The sequence below is a fragment of the Aedes aegypti genome, chromosome 2 (assembly GCF_002204515.2).
Source record: "Aedes aegypti strain LVP_AGWG chromosome 2, AaegL5.0 Primary Assembly, whole genome shotgun sequence".
NCBI lineage: Eukaryota > Metazoa > Arthropoda > Insecta > Diptera > Culicidae > Aedes > Aedes aegypti.
Genome location: NC_035108.1, coordinates 355054504 through 355074105, shown reverse-complemented (window position 1 = coordinate 355074105; position 19602 = coordinate 355054504). Strand labels below are relative to the sequence as shown.

Genomic DNA, 19602 nt, shown 5'->3' with positions numbered 1-19602 from the left:
AAGACTTTGTTAATCTTCGAACACTTGTGACATAAGACAATCATGTCTCCCGTGTAGTTAGGCAGAGAATGTAGAGTGGCAGAGAATTTTGAACAGGATGTTTTTTACGTAAAGAGCTGAGGCCAATACTCGGTGGAAAACTAGACGTAAGCATCAAGAGTAGTACCAGATGTACAAAGAAGCAAATTTTATTTAGCAAAATAAATACGGCAGACTTTAGTGGGCTGGTTACTTAGTGTGAAAGTCGAAAAATAAGCTGTAAATTGAAAATATTCAGCATTGAATGTTTCACGTTTATCGAACGTAACATAAATTAGCCACTCTGGTAAGTTGACGACAACAGTTTTATACTAGTTGAGAACAGTTTGGCCAATTTTTTGAGCGTTTTTGTAGGTGTTTTAGTGCTATTACAAAATTTTAATATGGATTATATTAGATTTTAAAGTCAAAAACTTCAAACCACTTTAGCCTGGTGACACTAACGGCTTCGAATCCCACTAAATAATATATAACATAAAGAATATGTATTATAGAGATTTTCCGTTGATGAATAGACATAATTGGAATTATGTGTACCAGCAGCGACATTGGCTTATGTAGGTAGCTCTGTCTAAATCGACAATAAACAAACCATTAGGTAACATGGCCTGACTTCTGAGTGAGGTTCTGGACGTTACTCTCAAAATAATCATCGTCTTGCAAAGTACTGCAACAGTTTTGGACAGAATAAAGCACGCATTGGCCGTTCTTGTATACAGTGTCCTACCGATTTTATAAACTAGACGAAAATTTATTGTTGTCAAATACGGAAATTTTAAAAGGCACATGGTTATCACTAAAAAGATTCAGAAAATTCATGGTAACTACATGACTCTTATGGTATTGATCGCGAGATTTTACTGTGAATTTTTAGTTTTTATAGAATTATGAATTATTTTTTTTTATCTTTATCTTGAATTCAACCAATCGCTGCTTCTAGAAAAATTCGCAGCCACTCAAGTATTCTGACTGTATTTTTTGCGAGGTTTTCTGTAAGAATTAAAACAAATTCCTGGGTAAAAAAGCAGAGTTTCTGCGGAATCAGCAGTCTATAGAACTTTGAACATGGATTCTTCCATGAATCGCTTTTATAATTCCTTTTTAAAGTTCCCACAATGACATTAATTTATACGTGTCTACTTAATAAGATTTCTTCTATACGTTGAGCAATACATTTGATATATGTGAGTTCGACTAATAAGTACGTCTCACATTACGTTTCTTTGCTCTCCATGTTCATCACAATTTTCGTTTTGATGTTTTTTTTTTACATTGTTTTATTTCAAAATGTTAGGATTCAGTACTTAATAATCGATGAAAAATAATTTTCAATGCGCTGCCAAAACAGGGAAGAAATTGTTTCCAAAAACGGGGGTTGCCAAAATCGGAAAGGCACTGTACAAAGTGGTCAAGTGCTTCTAGTGGTCCTAGTGACCAAAAATGTTCACCGCACCTTAGACGTAACTTTTAAATTGCAAAGCTGGAAAATCAGAGCTTTTTATAAATAAACTTTTAAATTATCGAAAATCTTCAATTTTGACATTAATGATAAAATTTTAAATACAAATATGTTTTAAACGGAATTGTATGGAGCATATGACACGGTGCCCCGACAGACCGTTATTATAAAAAAAAATGTCCATCAAATCTGAGCACAGGGCTCGATTCCTGAGATCATTGTGCATCTCTGGGCCATTTTAAAAAAATCCATAGAAGAAATCTCGAGAAATTTATTTGAAGTTTTTTGAACTTTAAAATTTCAATATAATCATTATAAAAATTTTGCAATAACACTGAAATAAAATTTGGCCAAACTGTTCTAAACTAGTATATAATTGTTATCATTGTCAAAATTAGAAATATTTACAACTCACTTAACTAACCGGAAAGGCTGAGGTCTGTTTTTTTATTTTATATCGGTTTAAATTTAATTGATTGTTGTTTTTATGTTGAACCGATCGAAAGTTTTACAAATAAACTAAGAATTATAAATGTTGGTAATTCGAAAAAAAAGGATCTGAGAATAAAAGTAGCACAATAATAGTTAAAAGTTAAGCCATGTGAATACTTTTATAGTCAGAGCTAGTATCAACAGTTTGTTTCAAATTTGGAATGATTTGGTTGCTCTGGTACGCTCACATAAATATCTGATTAAGTTTTTGAAACAATTTTCAGTGTTGTTCAGAATCACGAGGTGTTTTGGCGAAGTTGTTAACGAAATAATGCATCTATGAAGTTAGATAAGCCTTTATCTAGCAACAGTGTAGAAATGTCGTTTCATTTTGCAAGTTGCGGGTCCCTAAGCTGGTTACGTAATTCGTTGAAGGAGAGATTCGCAATCAGAACACGTATTTTTACTACACGGGAAACATTATTATCATACGTCACAAGTGTTATATGGCTCTTCAACAAATTCATCTACATCTCCATCAAGCACTGCTTCAGCACCAACACATATGAACCTGCTTCTTTCTCTGCCTGCAACCATATACGTTTGGGTAGAGTAAATGGCATTACAAGCTTATTGTAGTTGTCCATCTCTAAAATAGTGAAACCCTGCTTTACTGCACTGCGATCGAGGAAGTATATGTGACAAAACGCAATTTTGCACAGTAAATTTGGAAACTCATCTCTTTTCATTCCATATAATTTTACAAAAATAATAGGCTCCTGGTCTACAAACACTTACACTTGATTGTTTTTGACAGCTTAATCAGCTTTAAGGTGATGGTGAATCGAAGCCAAACCTCAAATTTTCAAGAGCACAAATATGGAGAACCAAACATCTGTATAAGCTGAAAACATAATCGATTGATCACTAGTTGGTGGTGACCAATCGATTAAGTTTTCAGCTCAAACGGGTGTTCGGTTCTTCAGATTTGTGCTTTGGAAAATTTGAGGTTTGGCTTCGATTCATCATCACCTTAAGTCTTATTTTTATGTCTTTGATGTTACCTGCAACAGCTAGATTTACTGATTCGAACGCGACGTAGAAATCAATAAATTGATTGACGATGAATTCAGGAAAAAAAAATAAAACGATGTAAATGGTTGCAGGTACAGTATGGTCCATAAAAAAAGTGGAAAATTGTTTGAACGTGAATATAGCATGCACAAGCGTTATTTTCATTGTTTTTGATAGTGAATGTAATTTCTGATTATTGTAGTATATTCTGACACAACTTCGCTATCGAGGACTATTTTTGTCTTATTTTTCTTACTGTTGAAAATAATGTGATAAAGCAAATAAGTTCGAAGGTTTTGCCGCCCAAAGCTAGAAATACATCTGATTGTCGTATACTCTGGTGATCAACTTTCCACTCTCAAAAATCACACTTTATTGTTGAAAATTTTAGTTTGTTTGGTATCAGAAGATGGAAGAATTCATAGATAACGTGTTTTTCATGATCACAATAGAATATTTCGCCAGGGTTATAGTTTTGAGGGCATTTGCGTCTTATAGGTTTGATATGCCTTTAATTTTTTTTGTTAAAGTTGAATAAAAAATAAATACGGAGGCCTATAACAGTTTTTTGAGGTTGAAATTGGTTCTTTCGGTTAGAGACAACTTATATCAATACTAGCTCATAGGTTTTGAGCAAAACGGAGCCGCTTATTACACTTATATGAAGGTTCAATCAAAGCTCTCCAAAATGAGTCGCTTTTTTCAAAAAAAAAATGTTTAAGTTTCCAATTACCCAGGTATGAACCAATTCTATCATTTGATATGGGATGGGCGTATGCTGGAGAGAAGGCCTGTAAAGAATCTGCTTCCTATTCCTCTCTGGTAAGGTGAAAGTAAGAGATACAAATCATGTCCAAAGCGAAAAACTGAGTCTAAATAGATTAAACAATACAAGTAATAAATAATATTTAACGGAGTGATGGGTCGGATGCGGCATTTATTTTACCAAAGTTTCAATTTCGGCTCCAGGTACGATGAAACTCTATGCCCAGTTTCCAAGAGTAAGGTAATTTCAACGAACGAGGCGGGGTGGGGTCATTCAGCATGGATGTTACCAATAGGCACAGTAGGAACTGCTAAAGATCCCCCTTGCATAATTTCTGCAAATTTGGAAATACTTATTACGATTGGCGGAATACTTTGCTTCTTCAGTTCCTCAATTGAGTTGAAGTTGGTATTTCGATTAGATTTGGACTTTGAATTGGAATTGCATTTGGACTTGAACCCTTTCAACTCCATCCGGCATCACCCCTGGATCGGTTGCACAGAATTAATAGTTTGTACACAGAAGCTCGCGAAGCAGCAAAGAGCACAAACTCAGATCTCAGCATTAGGCACGGCACACTCACCGGAGGAAAACCTAGAGAAAACCCATATTTACATTGGCGAACGACGTTCCGGATCGTGCGGACGTTTCGTATTCGAGTTTTCAACTTTTGTTTGAGATCGTCGTTACGTGAGCTTTTCTTTGGCGGTCTCGGTTCTCGTTTCATACATATCTAGTAAACCACCCCGAGTAGCCCCTACAATTTGGCTCGATTTCCGTTTGATTTTTGAGAAACCGAACCGATTTTCCTCCAGTGGCCTCTTCGAATCACGGTTCGCTAGTAGGTAACTCTCCGTTGGATGACCCGAAGTGGTGGTGGTGGTGCTGGGTGACCAGAGACAAAGTGAGTGGTGTGGAATCGTGCGCACGAAGTTGTGCTGCAAAAGCGAAAGTAGTCTCGAACGAGCGATCCCATCGAGTGGCCGTGATCGATGCACACGGTGAGCGCGCGGTGGTTGTCTAGCAGACTGCCATAGATTTTTGGGAAACAAGTTCTAAGTTCGGTTCTCGTAACAGTTCGGGATTACGCGTTTGGGGGCTTTGCGGAAGTCACGGAAGAGTGTAGTGAGTGACTCAGGGGCACAAGAGATCGTTGATTTCGGTGAAGTAACGTAGTGGCGCCAAATGACACTGCTATGCTGCCTGTCTGTGGTTGGATGCTTAACTGTTTGTTTCCTCAATTAAGTGAAACTGCAAAATAGTGTAATTGCTGCGCTCTAACTGTGGACGGCCAGATCCGATGAAGTAACTCGAGTTGATTTATGTTTTTACCCTGTTTTATTGTTACCTAAACGCGGACCCATAGAGGCAAGAAGTGAACATAATTGACGATCAAGAGCACAATACGCGGATTCAGTGCGACCTGGCTAATCAATTTTATACCCAGTACTCAAACCTTTAAGAGGGTCGCGCGCGCTTGCCAGGTGCCGTTGATTGTGATTGATGAAGTGAAACTAGGGGAAGAAAGGTTTTTATGTGTTCGTAAAGTGGTTATTACTTCCCTGTGTAAAGTAATTCGGTTTCGCAAGGTGTTCCAACTCAACTCTGAAATCACCATTTTTGTTATCTTCTGGTACCTTCTGTTGAACAAGTGTTGTACGGCAGTGGTGAACAGCAGCAGAAACCACCTTGAACAACAACCGCAAATAAGTGAATCGTTTCGAGTCGGTGGATTGTTTGGGGGAAAGGAGCGGAGCAGGGGCTAATCGTGTAGCCACCAGCAAGTTTGCTGTTTTATTCCAGGGTGCAATGATGCTTCTGTCTGCTAGAAGATCTGGTAAATATTATTGGGTGTTTCATGATTCAATATAATACACAATCTCTGTGTTATGCTTTTTGACTGAAATTTAAATTGAAAATTTAATAAAAGTGGCTCGAACTGTGTTACATAATTATTAAGGGAAATGTCTAATTGAAGTGTTAACTACAAGAAGTCTTTTTTTCTTATGAAATGTTTCTTAATAAGGTTACTTCCAGACTGCTACTTGCATTACTCGATTTAGTGGACAGCCAAAACATGACTTGTCCCACGCTGTCATCTACAAAGCCAAGGCTGTACAATTCACAATTTAGGATAAACACTAAATCGCAATACGTCTGTTTCAGATATTGAATCCTCAGAAAATCTCTCACTTATCGCTCTCTGTAACAATCATGATTGTTTGTCATCTTCAGCTACAGCTCTGATTGAGCTGGGGAATTAACGGTACATGATAAAACAAGCTACAAACTTGAGGACACAGATGTTGGGGAATTGGTTATCGTGCACTATCCCCGATAGTAAACAAGCGAAAAAATGGATTTTATCATCGCTCTCTCTTTAGGGCTCTCATTCGCTGCTGTCATTTATCAAGCTTGTTACAACTTACGAAACATTGCCGGTCATGGACCGATACAGATGCGATGTTTTTCTTCGCTCGCTTTGATCGTGCTTCAAAATCAATTGATAACAAATTCTGCAATACCTGACCTATATCGATCTAAAAGAATTCAATTAATTACAATCTATAAGCTTGGTTTCAAAAATTTACCACTGTTCAAATGTTGTTTTTTTAGTCAGTCTGAGAAGATTCAAACGGGTCATGGGTATTGTTCTTTCATGGCTTTGTGACACTATTGTTTGGAAGTCCTCTTGTGTGATTGTAACATATACATAGATAATTATTTGTTTCTGAGTTTCTACAATATAGCATTAGTAGTTTTTATTAGTACATTGAGAAATTGTTCTCATTTCTTATCAATCACAGACGGTAACATAAACAATGCAGCAATGATTTTAACCTTCTGTTACATTAAAAAGGTCTCATAATTTGTAATAGTAAAATTCAACATACAATGAGTTTTTCAAGTGGCTCTTGATCCAAACAATCCAAACATTACATGATTTAAATGAAATCCTAAGCAATGACAAATACTGAGTTTTTTTTTATTTTCTCAAACTGTTATCGATAACAACGTAAAACAAAGCACAAATGTCATTCATGATATTTTTACCGACATGCTTTGTAGAATACAATTAAAAGAGCGAAAAACATCTAAATAAAGTAAATAATATTACAGTATGAAACGAGCTCACCACCTGAGGCACAATTACTGCATTTCGATCCACTTTTGTGGCGGTGATTTTATTTAGTTCAGTTATTCCAACCTAAATTCTAGAGGGTTGTTCTAAATTTAAAAATGTTTGAGAGTCCTATCTGCCCTATAGGGGATGCTCTTTATATATATGCTCTTATATGCTCTTATATATGCTCTTTATCATCCTTACCATAAAAATAGTGTACTGTAAAATTTTCAGCTTTATAGGTGGTGATTTAAAGGTGGCCCAAAGACAATGTAGGTTTATATGGAAATTACTATGGAGAAATTTTGAAAAATGTTCCAAACACGCTAGTACTGTAATGTAAGTTCAAATAGAGAAAATAGAGAAATTTGCTGAAGAGAGAATTTCAATCCGAAGGATAGCAGAAGAGATATTTATGAGTTTATTTGCTATTATTTAGCTTAATATGGGATTATAGCCCTGCAATCATGTACAAAAATCCCAAACAAAATTAGCTCAAAAGGGATTTGTTTCTTCAGCAACATCCTTCATTAAGGTTTGAAGAATGAGTTTTCACTGTTGAATGATAAGTTTTTACTTACATAAGCCCGAGACGAACATTAAAAGTTCAATGTCAATGGCCACAATTCAAAGACCAGTAGATTAATTTGTTTGAAATAAATTTTGAAATAAATGAGCTAGAAGGTTGGTGTCTTCGGCAATTTTATTCAACAGATCAAAGGCTATCTATCGATCAAAATTTGATTGAGAATTCATCCGCTAGGTGGCGATAGTGACGAACTTTATTCAATCATCTGTATCTCGAGATTCTTATCAGCTAGAAAGTTGGTGTCTTCGCCAAAGCTGTTCAGCAGATCAAGGCCTATTTGGCTCTTGATCTGCTGAACACCTTTGTCAAAAGCACCTTCCTTTTAGTTGATAAGGATCTTAAAATGCAAACAATTCAATAAAATTTGCTTTTACCCGAGCAGAAGAAAAGTGCTACTGAATACCAAACTAAGGTATTCCATACCAGATAATTTCCAATACTCAATACCTGAATGAGGTATGAATGAGCACTGCATAAGAGGTAAAATACCTCAAATAATATCTCATGCATTTTCTACGTAAACTAAAATAATAACTAGATCAGGTATTGTAATACCATAATAATACATCGCCGCTACATAGCCCTTATTCTGCTGAACACCTGAACATCAACCTCCTAGCTGATAAGGATCTTGAGATACAGACAATTGATAACAAAATAATGTTACAAGCGCCACCTAGCGAGAAAATTCTCAATCAGATTTATCATCGCCAGATAGCCTTTGATCTGCTGAATAACTTTAGCGAAGACACCAACCTTCATGCTTATTTGGACGTTGAGATATCCGTTTAAGGCCAATTATTGATCCCTCGTGTCTACGCTTTCTTCGTACCCTAGTAATGGGGGAGGGGTCAAGGGGGATGTGTCACCCTAGGATTGTAAGACCATCTAACCGCATTTACTTCAAGTGATACGCTGTTATCAAGATATTGTTATATTTTTTATAAAAAACAATATTGTTATATTTTTTATAAAAAACAATATTTTAAAAAACAATAAGAATCGAAACATTGTTAAAAATTTTTGATTTAACAAGATGTTTCCATCAAAGATCTTAATCGTATTCATCACGAAAAATTGCAGCGGAATCTTGAAAAATTGCTCCAAAAATTCATTTACAATTTCCACAAAAATCAAAATGGTTTTCAACAATAAAAAAAATGTCAAAAGATCTAACGAAAAATGCGTCAAGGTCTTTCCAATAATTGTTGAAAAACCGTACACTGCATTTCAATATTACGTCTGAAACTTTCAAGGGATCTTGAAAAAAAAAGACGCAAAGCACCATTAGAGTAGCTGACCATTTATTTTGGTTAATAACTTTATAACACAATTCACGATATATTGAGTTTAAATAAAGTTCACTACAAAAATATCCTTCATTATTATCAGAGAAAATCTCCATCAAAACTCACCAGTCGTTTCTTATGGATATTTTTTTATACATATTCTGAATCTGCGTTAAAAATGAAACAAAAATCCAAAGATCAAAATGTTTTGTGCCTAGGCACTATTCTTAAAACCACTTTTGAATCACCGCTCGTCAAATTTTACTTCAGGACGAGCTGTCATTATGTCAATTGAAATGTCATTGAGTTTACGGATTTAAATATTTTCTATAATTTATAATATCAAAATTAAAAGCGCAATAAAATTATGTTATGTTGAAAAATGAAAATGAAAAATGTGCTCTTTTGATCAAGTTATAAAAAACTGTACATTTTTCATTACTAAACAACCTAGTTCAAAATAAATTAAATACATTCCAACGGTTTTTCGTTCACCGTGGTTATTAAATAACATTTAACAAGAAATTGAATGTTCCCTCCCCTTGGTTATGCGACTTTGTCGCGATGGGAGGGCATAATCCATTAGCCCATATGATGGAAACCAAAGGCGTAACCTGTAGTGGTGGTATCACATTTTGGCATTTTTTGCATAGAGCCGCGTCATAATTCATATGGCATAGACGCAATAATATCTCGGATGTGATCCAACGGACATTCTGCGTCATTGATAGAATTGATGACCATTTCAAATAATTAATCTATTTGAAGTGGTCATTAATACTATTGGTGACGTTCAGTTTACCTTTTGCTAACCAGAATGATCCGTAGCCACTCTTACTATGAGCTAGCTAGATACATCTTTATCATATACGACGTAGGGAATGCTTAGGAACTCTTAGGAAAATGGGCTTCGTGGCCATGCGGTTAGTGTCGTCAGGCAATGAGTGCATTGTGTCATGGGGTGTGGGTTCGATTCCCGCTGCAGCCATTGAAACTTTTCGTGTGGAATGATTCTCCGCTATACCATTGGAGCATGCTTGTCCGTTGTCTAGTCTTAAGTTACAGTCTGTGCAGCTAAATGGCTGAAGACGGTGTCCGTGTCTTTTTTTAAAATGACTAGTAGATTCACTGAGTAGAAATAAGTGGCGACCATCTTATTTTAATATGGTTTTTACATTACCATAATAAGAAATACCTCTTTTGTAACAGCGGTATAAATAATCTAATTCTAGCTTCATTTTCGCAAAATTTACAAGTAGGAAGTAGGCGTTGTGAAGCATTGCATTTGTCACCGAAAAGTGAATCTTGTAGGAGACTGTAATAGAAGCCTAAGGTAACTTTACTCTTCAATATTCACTATTAAAATGACTATGGAACGTAAGACGCTGAGATCGATCATTAGGGTACACTTGCTAGTTTCGAAAAAATGTTGAACAGACAAGGAAAGCGACTTTTTTGTTTAAGGATATATGAACGTAATGACCAATAAATACTTTTAACAACAAAAAATGAAATTAACTACAGTATGGCCCATAAAAAAGTGCGAAAATTTTTTGAACGTGAATATAGCATCCACAAGGGTTATTTTCATGATTTTTGCTGGTGAATGAAATTTCTGATTATTGTAGTATATTCTGACATAACTTCGCTATCCAGGACAATTTTTGTCATATTTTTCTTACTGTCCTAAATAATGTAACAAAGCAAAGAAGCTCAAAGGTTTTGTCCACCCAAAGCAAGAAACAGCGTCTGATTGTCGTATACTCTGGTGATAAACTCTCCACCTTCAAAAATCACACTTTATTGTTGAAAATTTTAGTTTGTTTGTTATCATAGGATGGAGGAGTTCTTAGAGAACGTGTTTTTCATGATCACAATACAATATTTTGCCAGGGTCATAGTTTTCAGGGCATTTGCGTCTTACAGGTTTGATATGCTTTTATTTTTTGTTAAAGTTGAATAAAAAACAAATACGGAGGCCCATAACAGATTTTTCAGGAAGAAATTTGTTCCTTCGATTAGAGACAACTTATATCAATACTAGCTCATAGGTTTTGAGCAAAACGGAGCCACTTATCACACTGATATGAAGGTTCAACCAATGCTCTCCAAAATGAGCCGTTTTTTCGAAAATATGTTTAAGTCTCCAATGACCCAAGTATGAACCAATTCTATAATTTGATATGGGCGTATGCTGGAGACAAGGCCTATGAAGAAGCTGACGTCATCATTGATGTTTTAGAAGCTTTCATCACACAGATATTGAACTCGACGTCCGCATGATAAAACTTGAAGGTATGCTTACAATTCCTCTCTGGTAAGGTGAAAGTAACAGATAAAAATCATGTCCAAAGCGAAAAACTGAGTCTAAATAGATTATACAATACAAGCAATGAATAATATTTATGTTTCAATCACATTTTCTATGTAAAAACCACCATAAAACATGACATGACGTTTTTGCATTTTTTTATGGGCCATACTGTAGAACTTTTACTAAACAACCTAATTTTGTTAAGACTTGACGACAATTGACATTTAAGACTCTAATCTTACGTAAAAGACAAGAGTAATCAGAATAGCACTTGGATGACAAATTATTCAAAACCATTTCGACTAGACAGTATTAGTAATAATAATACTACACTACTATTTCAAACAAATTCTGATGGAGCTGCTGATTTTCACAATGCTTCCTTTTCTCAGAAGCAAGGGAATATGGGTACTTTTCTAAAACTACCACGTCACAATACGCAGTGTTCAGGCTTGACAAGTTAAGCTGTCAGGCAGCTCCAACTGAATACCACAAAAAAAAACTAGAAATTGAATGTTGTTTGGTTTAGTCATTTGAAGCATCTGTGCGGATTTTCGAATTAAAAGATAAACAAAATTTTGAGCTACGCCTTTTAACGGCTCAGTCATTAAAATCATTAATTCGATTAAAAGTATTTAAAGCTTCTCACAAATTACTGATTTTGCATAGGCTCAAGCGCTCTATAGCATTACGGAGCCAATATCATCATATTACTAAATAAGTTTCTGCAGCATAATATTCAGGATAGTTTGGTGATCCCATGTGCCCAGGTTTTAAAACAAATTATTATGCAATTCATGTGTAACGAAGCGCATGTATATCTCAAAAACTTTTGGACTTTTAGATTTTGATTGTGGACTACTATTCGTTATACTTTGTATAGTCTTTCCTTTCCAGGTTTATTTTTTTGTTCAAGGACTGCTTAGTCTAACAATTAGATTGGATTTTGTTACCAATAAGATTCAGTGGAAGTAGTGTGTGAAATAAACGGCAAATAACGACATAATAAACGAGTACAAAATTGAAGAAAATAGTGAAAAGTATATCCACATCCTCTATTATTTTGTTTCATGGAATTTGTAGAGCAGGGTTAGCATTTAAAATTAAGCTTACAGTGCTTAATAACAAATGAATGTCTTAACTATTAAACACTCAAAACAAGGTGCCTAACTTTAATATAAGTTAACATAGTATTTTTTTTACCAGATTTAGCGGCTAGTGTATCCAAACCAAACCAAAGCTTGACAGAAAAAAAGCATACAAATACAATTTGTAGGTATTCAAACAACATTGTTTTTTCACTTAATAACACTCTATGAAGCACCGTGGTGTTGCTTAAATCGAACGGGAACTGTAACTGTTGTTTCTAGTTTATTGAAATGTTATTCTAGAACATTGTGTAATCTCTGGCAAATTTTAGTTGGGATGTTACGATTGCAAAACTAGCTTTCGACTAACGTCTTCTGTAAATCTCAATAGAAACGCAAGCTTGATCTGAAAAAAAAAAAATCGAAAAAATAGTTTTTGTTGAAAATGTAATTGACAAATATTGCGTAAAATAAAGCTTAAATATTTGTTGAGAATATAGACAACACCTTATAAAACCATGCATTTAAATTTCATAAACAATTGTCGAGACTATTACTTTTCGTTTGCTGGGTTTTTGGTAACATCTAAACTAACATGTGAAAAAGAACCCGAGCAGGTGAAACAAGCTTAGTTATGGCAAATTTTGATATGGACATCTAAAAGTAATTATAGCTTGACAGATATAAAAGATAGAAGATGTGAAAATAATATTTTAAATTTACTCCTGGAATACCATTAGCATATCATATTTAGATTTTGTAAGATCTTAAAAAATATCAGTGAGCTATTCATTAGGTATGCAACCATAAAATTTTACTATGGCTCAGAAGTTCCAGGAATAAAATTTTTATATTATCCTCAGATATTTTATCTCTTCAAATCAATATCTCGATTTAATGGACAGAACTTTGCTTCTGCTCGGGAAAGAACCACTTTTGCAAACCGAAGCTTTTCCTGTCCTGCTTAAGCATATTTTAACTATCTCTCGAGAAATTCCACCACATTGTTTGTTTCTATACACGATTCTCATCTACCTTTTAGTTGAGTAAGTTTACAAGAATTGAGTGAAGTGTGACTAAATAGGGGTGCAAATGAAAAGTTTTCGTTTGCTAATGTTGTTCAGCTCTTTTCACGTGTTAACTCAAGAGCGGTAGTCTATTCAACCATCGCCAGTGCCATCTCGTTCTGGCTGTGTATGAAAAGCGAGTTTTTTCAAGGTCCAAAACCATATCTTCAAAAGTGGGGTATTCCACATATAACAATCGACTTAGTTCAACAAATCAAGATGATGTCTGTAAGTGGCTCAACTTAGTATACAAAAGTCAAATTTAAAACATCACAATGCATCGATAAGCTTGGTCTAGAGCGTTTTGTTCATCTTTGATGAAATTGTCAGTCCTTATTCCAAATTTAGTGATGGTTGGACATCGACAGGCACCAGAGGAGTACATACTATGAAAATGAACAAAACCCTATCATGCGACAAATCGAGCTGTATCATTCTTGCTAACGTGATAAAAAGAAAACCAGTCCAAACTTGTAACTATTTCTTAGCAATCTAGAGGAAGTGCTGCTCACTAGGCCAACTGAAGACTCCCATTGCATCAACCATCAATGAAAAAAATGTTTTCAATTACTCTTATATGCATAGAGAAAAACTTCGCTCCATCGACGATTGAACCAATCGCCGTCAACCTGTTCAATTCAATGAAGTAAAAATATGTTCCCTTCACTCTCAGCCCTTCGATGCCCATAGAACCATTCAAAGATTGTCCGTCTTCACCGTTGAAACGTGTACATGAAGACCTCCTTTCAACGACACAACTTCCAACCATCTACCGAGAATGGAAATCGAAATCACGAACTAACCTTTTGTTTCATCAACGAGAGCGTCCCCTCTATCGAAAGCGCCACGTACAGATTCAATAGCAACACTCATGGACTGGGGGCTTTCTAAGCTAAGTGGTAACCTTCGTGGCTACAAAGCAAAGCCATGCCGCAGGTGTCCGGGTTCGAGTTCCAATCGGTTCAGGATCTTTTCGTAAATGTCCATGACTTTCCTAAGCATAGAGTATCATCGTATCTGGCACACAATACATGAATGCAAAAATGGCAAAGAAAGCTCTCAGTTGATAACAGTGGAAGTACATTAGAATCATTAGAACACTAAGCTGAGAAGCAGGCTCTGCCCAGTAAGGACGTAATTCCAAGAAGAAGAAAACGTCATAGACGAAAGAGGGTCTTATGTACCTTCTTGCGAGCAACCAGATCCATGTCGCCATATGCAACAAGTATCCACTGCCACCACAAGGCTTGAGGGAGTGCAAAAACCGTGCCGAGTGCCAAAGGGACAGGTGAGACGAACTGCAATGGAGTTTCATCAGCACCATCGAACCGATCTATCGGAGATCACACACACTCTCCGGTCCCTTCGAGGTGATTCACTTGTGTCTGACTGCGATCGTAATATTGAATCGACCTCTTTGGGAGCGAGCCCATCATTGAAGTCGCGTCGTCGTCGTGGTTTTGGGTCCTGTACCTATCGAATGCTGGTGCAAAGTGTGTGAACGACCGACCGAACTACAATGGTGTTCAATGATGGTCGTGATGTATGTTTGAAAAAACAACAAGTTTGATGAAGCTCTGTAGAAATACCTAGAAAACGCTGACGACTCTCAAAAGAACATCAAAATATAAAAAAGCGGGAGAAATTCTTTGAGGAATTCCTGGAAAAATCTTAAGTAAAGCATTTTAAAGAATATCTAAAATAAACCATCGAGAGACTTCTTGAAGAATCCATCCACCATAATTTATCAATGGATTTATTTTAAAATTATAAGGGTGCCGGTACCAATGGTTGTAATGTACCAGTAGATTGGACTATGAAATAAAACGTACATTTTTCGATAAAAACAACATGGGCTATTTTTGGTGGATAGATTTTATCACTACTGGAGCACTAGCGCAACTACTGGAATACGTGTACCAATAGTGGCTCAAATGATTTTATGTTTAAAAATTAGATTTATCACTCTTTTTATATTTTTTCCATATAGTAGGGATTGAAATCTTTCTGTTGACGCCAAAAGATCTCTGTTAAGCCTTATCGTTATTTTGTTATGATTTTTTATAGCTAAGGTAGTCCACTAATGGCACCAGCACCCTAGTAGTTCTGTTGATAAGATCTCTGCCAAGAACCTGATGAAGTTGCGAATAAAATTGCAGATAAACTTTAAAAAACTCAAATAAAACATTAACCATTGGAACGAACCATTATTATTTTATTTTATTCCCCTCTGACTACGCCCATGCGATGATGGGACTCGATGGATTTCGCAGGGTCTTATGGCTGAGATTTTTACTTTCAATCGAAGCTGAACGTTCACAATGGTACCACGTGTTCGATGGGTTCTCTCAGTCAGAGGTCACCGCTGATGATGAAGTCCAAGAAGGGTTTGAATTCGTGCGAAAGTTGAATCTTGTGCCTGCATGCCTAACGTCGTTGGCGACCTACATTCTACAACGTGGAGCCCCTTCGAAACGCACGACTAAATTTGTGCCGTATCATCGCACGGAATCAGACATTGAAATCACAACGTCAGATCTAACAGCATTATGCATCTAGCTTCTGAGTTCGTCGCGCAACGTATTTTAAAATGTCAATGTTTCGGAGTGATTTTGAGAAACTGTTTTCACACTGCAAAAGTGTCAAGCCAAATGATTAGGGTTGATGTTGCATTTTTCATTGACCTGCCAACTGCTTAAGGTGTGTGAGGATGACACCGAGCTACAAAAAAGGTACTGGAGACATATCACGTTTCATCGTCGCCTTAATGAGCCGTCAAAGGTGCACCTGTTCTACCATTATTGACGCACCGCTAGATGCGTCCTTATTTCGGTTTCTGAGATTTGCCTCAACCGGAAGAAAACGACATCGGCGCGTAGCCATTGGCGCTAATTAGGCTAATTGATCAAAGGCCCATTATGGATGGACGAGCCGGCGATCGACAAGCAATCCGCCAATGGCAATAAAACTGTACAAATTTTGCGTAGCGCAGTAATTATTTCGATAATCTTTTATTGCCGGGTGGATGGCGGTTTCATTAACATGGATCCTAAAGTTAAGGTCAATTAGATATCGATTCAGTGGACAACAAATGATTTCATCAGCTTGAAAAGGCTCAATTTCAAATAAGCTCCACTGAACTCGACTTGTTTGTGACACGGAAATCCAAAATCGTTGGACACATTTAGAAGATTAATCTTTGAACTGAATGGATCTTTTTGTACCAATTTTTTATGCGTCTTCACAAAAATGTGAATTTTGAGATGAGTCAATAAGTTTGTAGAAAACTTTAGTTTTATTACTAGAAATAAACAAGTACGAGAATTTATACACCTTTTCAAGTTCTGCTTCAGTATCGAGTAGTGTGTGGTCAATGATTCTGTTGCATGCTCCTGTGGGGTGAGCGACGGAATCAAGACTAATCATGTTCGGTTCACGTTGTTCGAGTGCGAAAAGATATTCGTGTCCAGTCGAGGATGGATTACTAACTGATGAGCTCGTTTTATACTTATGATAACATATTTTTATCCTTGCAACGTTACATTCATTTAATTTGAAAACAAATTGTGGATGGTTTGTCACAATAAATGTCGGCATACACCCTTATTATTGTTTCATTCCATTTTAATATACACATAACATAACTAAAATACTAAAATTTGAATCCTATACCAAAGTCTACCAATATATTTTCACCGCGATACAAAATTTTAAAACTAGTTTCAGTAAGAGTAATATTTTTTCTGCGTATTGATGGATCACATTACTGACCAAAGGTGACTTCCTACCAGATCTTTTTCCTCCCCCACTAATCAACACCCTTCCTGTGATGATTGTGGAGATGCAGAGGCATTTTCGGTCTCTAGAAACAACAATCATTACACATTAATATTCCTTCCTTTCCCAACTGACTGCCAACACTGTGATCTTCTAGAATAAGCGAAAAGTCCCATCCCTTATTAATTTGGATCAAAGTGCAAATCTTACCATTGCCGATCAATTACGGAGTAGCAACCATTGTCATGTGCAGTCAGTTTATGCGATGCCATGCTAATCTTGCCAGAATGCTGTCCAAGATTAAAAAAACCTACTCATAATTCTGTTATAACCAGAACCAGGATTTTTGAAAATAACGCGTTGAAATCTACATCCGACGGTTTCGGTATTATATTTTACCTTTTCCAAGGACTCTAAAATTTAAAAAAATAATACGTTTTGCATGTTGCTTGTATCCCTACGTACAGAAGTTTGTTTATATTTGAACAAAATTTGTATTGTACGACACACGATAGTCCTCATGCTAAGATGGCGCTCTCTTCGGCTATTGATATTGAAAACGATAATTGACATACATTTGCCATTTTAGGTGAGAATTTTCAACTTACTGCATATATGCCGATAATTTTGTGGCACACCGTATCGTGGACGGTGTGCTTTAAGTATAGCAACTTATGCTTTCAACTATTATTTCTATGTTATCGTCTACGTTTTAACTTTCTTGACAGTCTGCGTGATTATGTGTTTAGTTATGCGAGTGAACGATGGGATTGCTTCTGTAAGAAGGGATACACAACAAGCAACATTCATTCAAAACGTATTATTTGTTTAAATTTTGGATTCCTTGAAAAAGGTAAAATATATTACCGAAACCGTCGGATGTAGATGCGAAATTGTTTGTGCTGCAGCATGCTACTTATAACATAACATCACCGATAACATCATAACTCCGGATCAAACTACAGTAGTTAAGGTTCTATCTACTACGCATTGAATTCGATGAAAATCCTGCCTAGAAGTCTGTGAAAACCTATTGAAAATTCTGTGAGAATCCTGACCATGTTATCCGTGAAAGTCGTGTCCACTATTCTTTGTGAATCCTATTCTATATTTTTTTTCTATTTTTATACTTCTCCAAAAAAACTACATATATCATTCCTTGAGGCTAATGAGTTAAATTTCAAGGAATTTGTTAGTAGCATCTGATTCTGTGAAATTATGTTTTGAAATTAAGCCTTTTGGCTTTGTTCAGGCATCATTTATTGAACAACCCCCCCCCCCTTTTCCGCCATTTTGGACATCTAAGCTCAATAATAGCACTATATCAGCACGTAGGGCAAATTAAAGCGCTGTTCGGTTACTTGGACAAAGTAAAAAAATGTTATTGTTATCCTAAAAAGGTTAATATTATAAACTTTGTTTTTTACAATGAACTTTAAATCGATTTTTTCAAATTTATTTTATGTACTTACTTATTTATTTATCCTGATAAAGCCTCGCCAACAATATTTCGCCAATTCCCTCGGTTCATGGCCGCTTCTCTCCATCCTCGACTGTGACCCACGCTCTCCACTGGTGTACCTGGTCAATCCACCTAGCTCGCTGCGCCCCACGCCTTCTTGTTCCGACCGGATTCGTAGCGAACACCATCTTTACAGGGTTGTTGTCCGGCATTCTTGCAACATGCCCTGCCCAGCGTATTGTAACTGACTTTTTACACGGCCCGCTAGCTCGCATGAAACTCAAGGAATACTTAGGGTCGGCTCAATTCCTTGCCGTTGAAGAGACGCGGGTAAGAGGGAAAACCACAGTGTTCTACAGTGATGGCACGTTTATTGTTCAGTTGCCCTACAGTCCCTAACGCCCTAACTACAACCTACCAAGAACAGTTTACTCACGGTGTGTGTGTGTGTGGATGTGTGGTTCCGTTGGGGCCCGTACGCTGCGCTCCGGTTGAAGTTCTGCTGGGTAGCACGGCCTCCTGCCCGTCTACTTAGGAACTCGGGATGGTCTTAATCTGCCTATTCGGAATGCTTGGTCGGTCCTCCCGGAAACTCGGATCGAGCTCGTAGTGCCTTTCACCGCCTCCTCCCTTGACTCTTGATGTGGAGTATCGAACGGCTATCCGGACGAGCAATGTCCAACCTTGGATGGGCAAACCGGTGCAGTTATCAACCACCGGGAATATCGGTCACCACCGGTAATATTCCTATCGGAAACGTGGATAGGCTTCTTGGACTTGTCACTAGAAACTTGTTAATTTAGACACTTCTAAATTGCTTCGTGTTCTCCAACTTAGTGAACAAGTGGTTTTCATTCGCTGGCTCTGGGACCTTCGACCGCCCATTCGAAGGCGTTCCTTTTAAGACAGTATGAGTGTAATCCACCCGGAACCTCCCAAACGAAGAAGTTTTGCTACCAACGAAATTCAGTCCCGTTGACACTATTGGTTGGTGCTGGAATTTTGAGTAGTGTCGCCTGCTGTATACAATGCCTATGTGTGTATTTAATTTGCACGTTATACCATCAGCCTATCTAGCTGTTTTTTTTTATCAAACTGTTGCTGTTATGTAGATTTTAGCTC

The 19602-nt window shown here is 36.7% G+C and overlaps 1 protein-coding gene across 5 annotated transcripts in view; it reads left to right on the top strand.

The window, feature by feature from the left end:
* Positions 1-19602, top strand: part of LOC5563771 (tyrosine-protein kinase Btk29A) — a 417823-nt gene that overhangs the window by 309218 nt on the left and 89003 nt on the right. The window contains exon 1 of one of the 5 annotated variants that reach the window (XM_021846349.1): positions 4730-5607. The exons of the other annotated variants lie outside the window; for them this stretch is intronic. Coding sequence (XP_021702041.1) covers positions 5580-5607 — 28 coding nt within the window. The 5' untranslated portion in view covers positions 4730-5579. Of the gene's footprint in view, positions 1-4729; positions 5608-19602 lie in introns of those variants that run through there. 5 annotated transcript variants of the gene reach the window in all.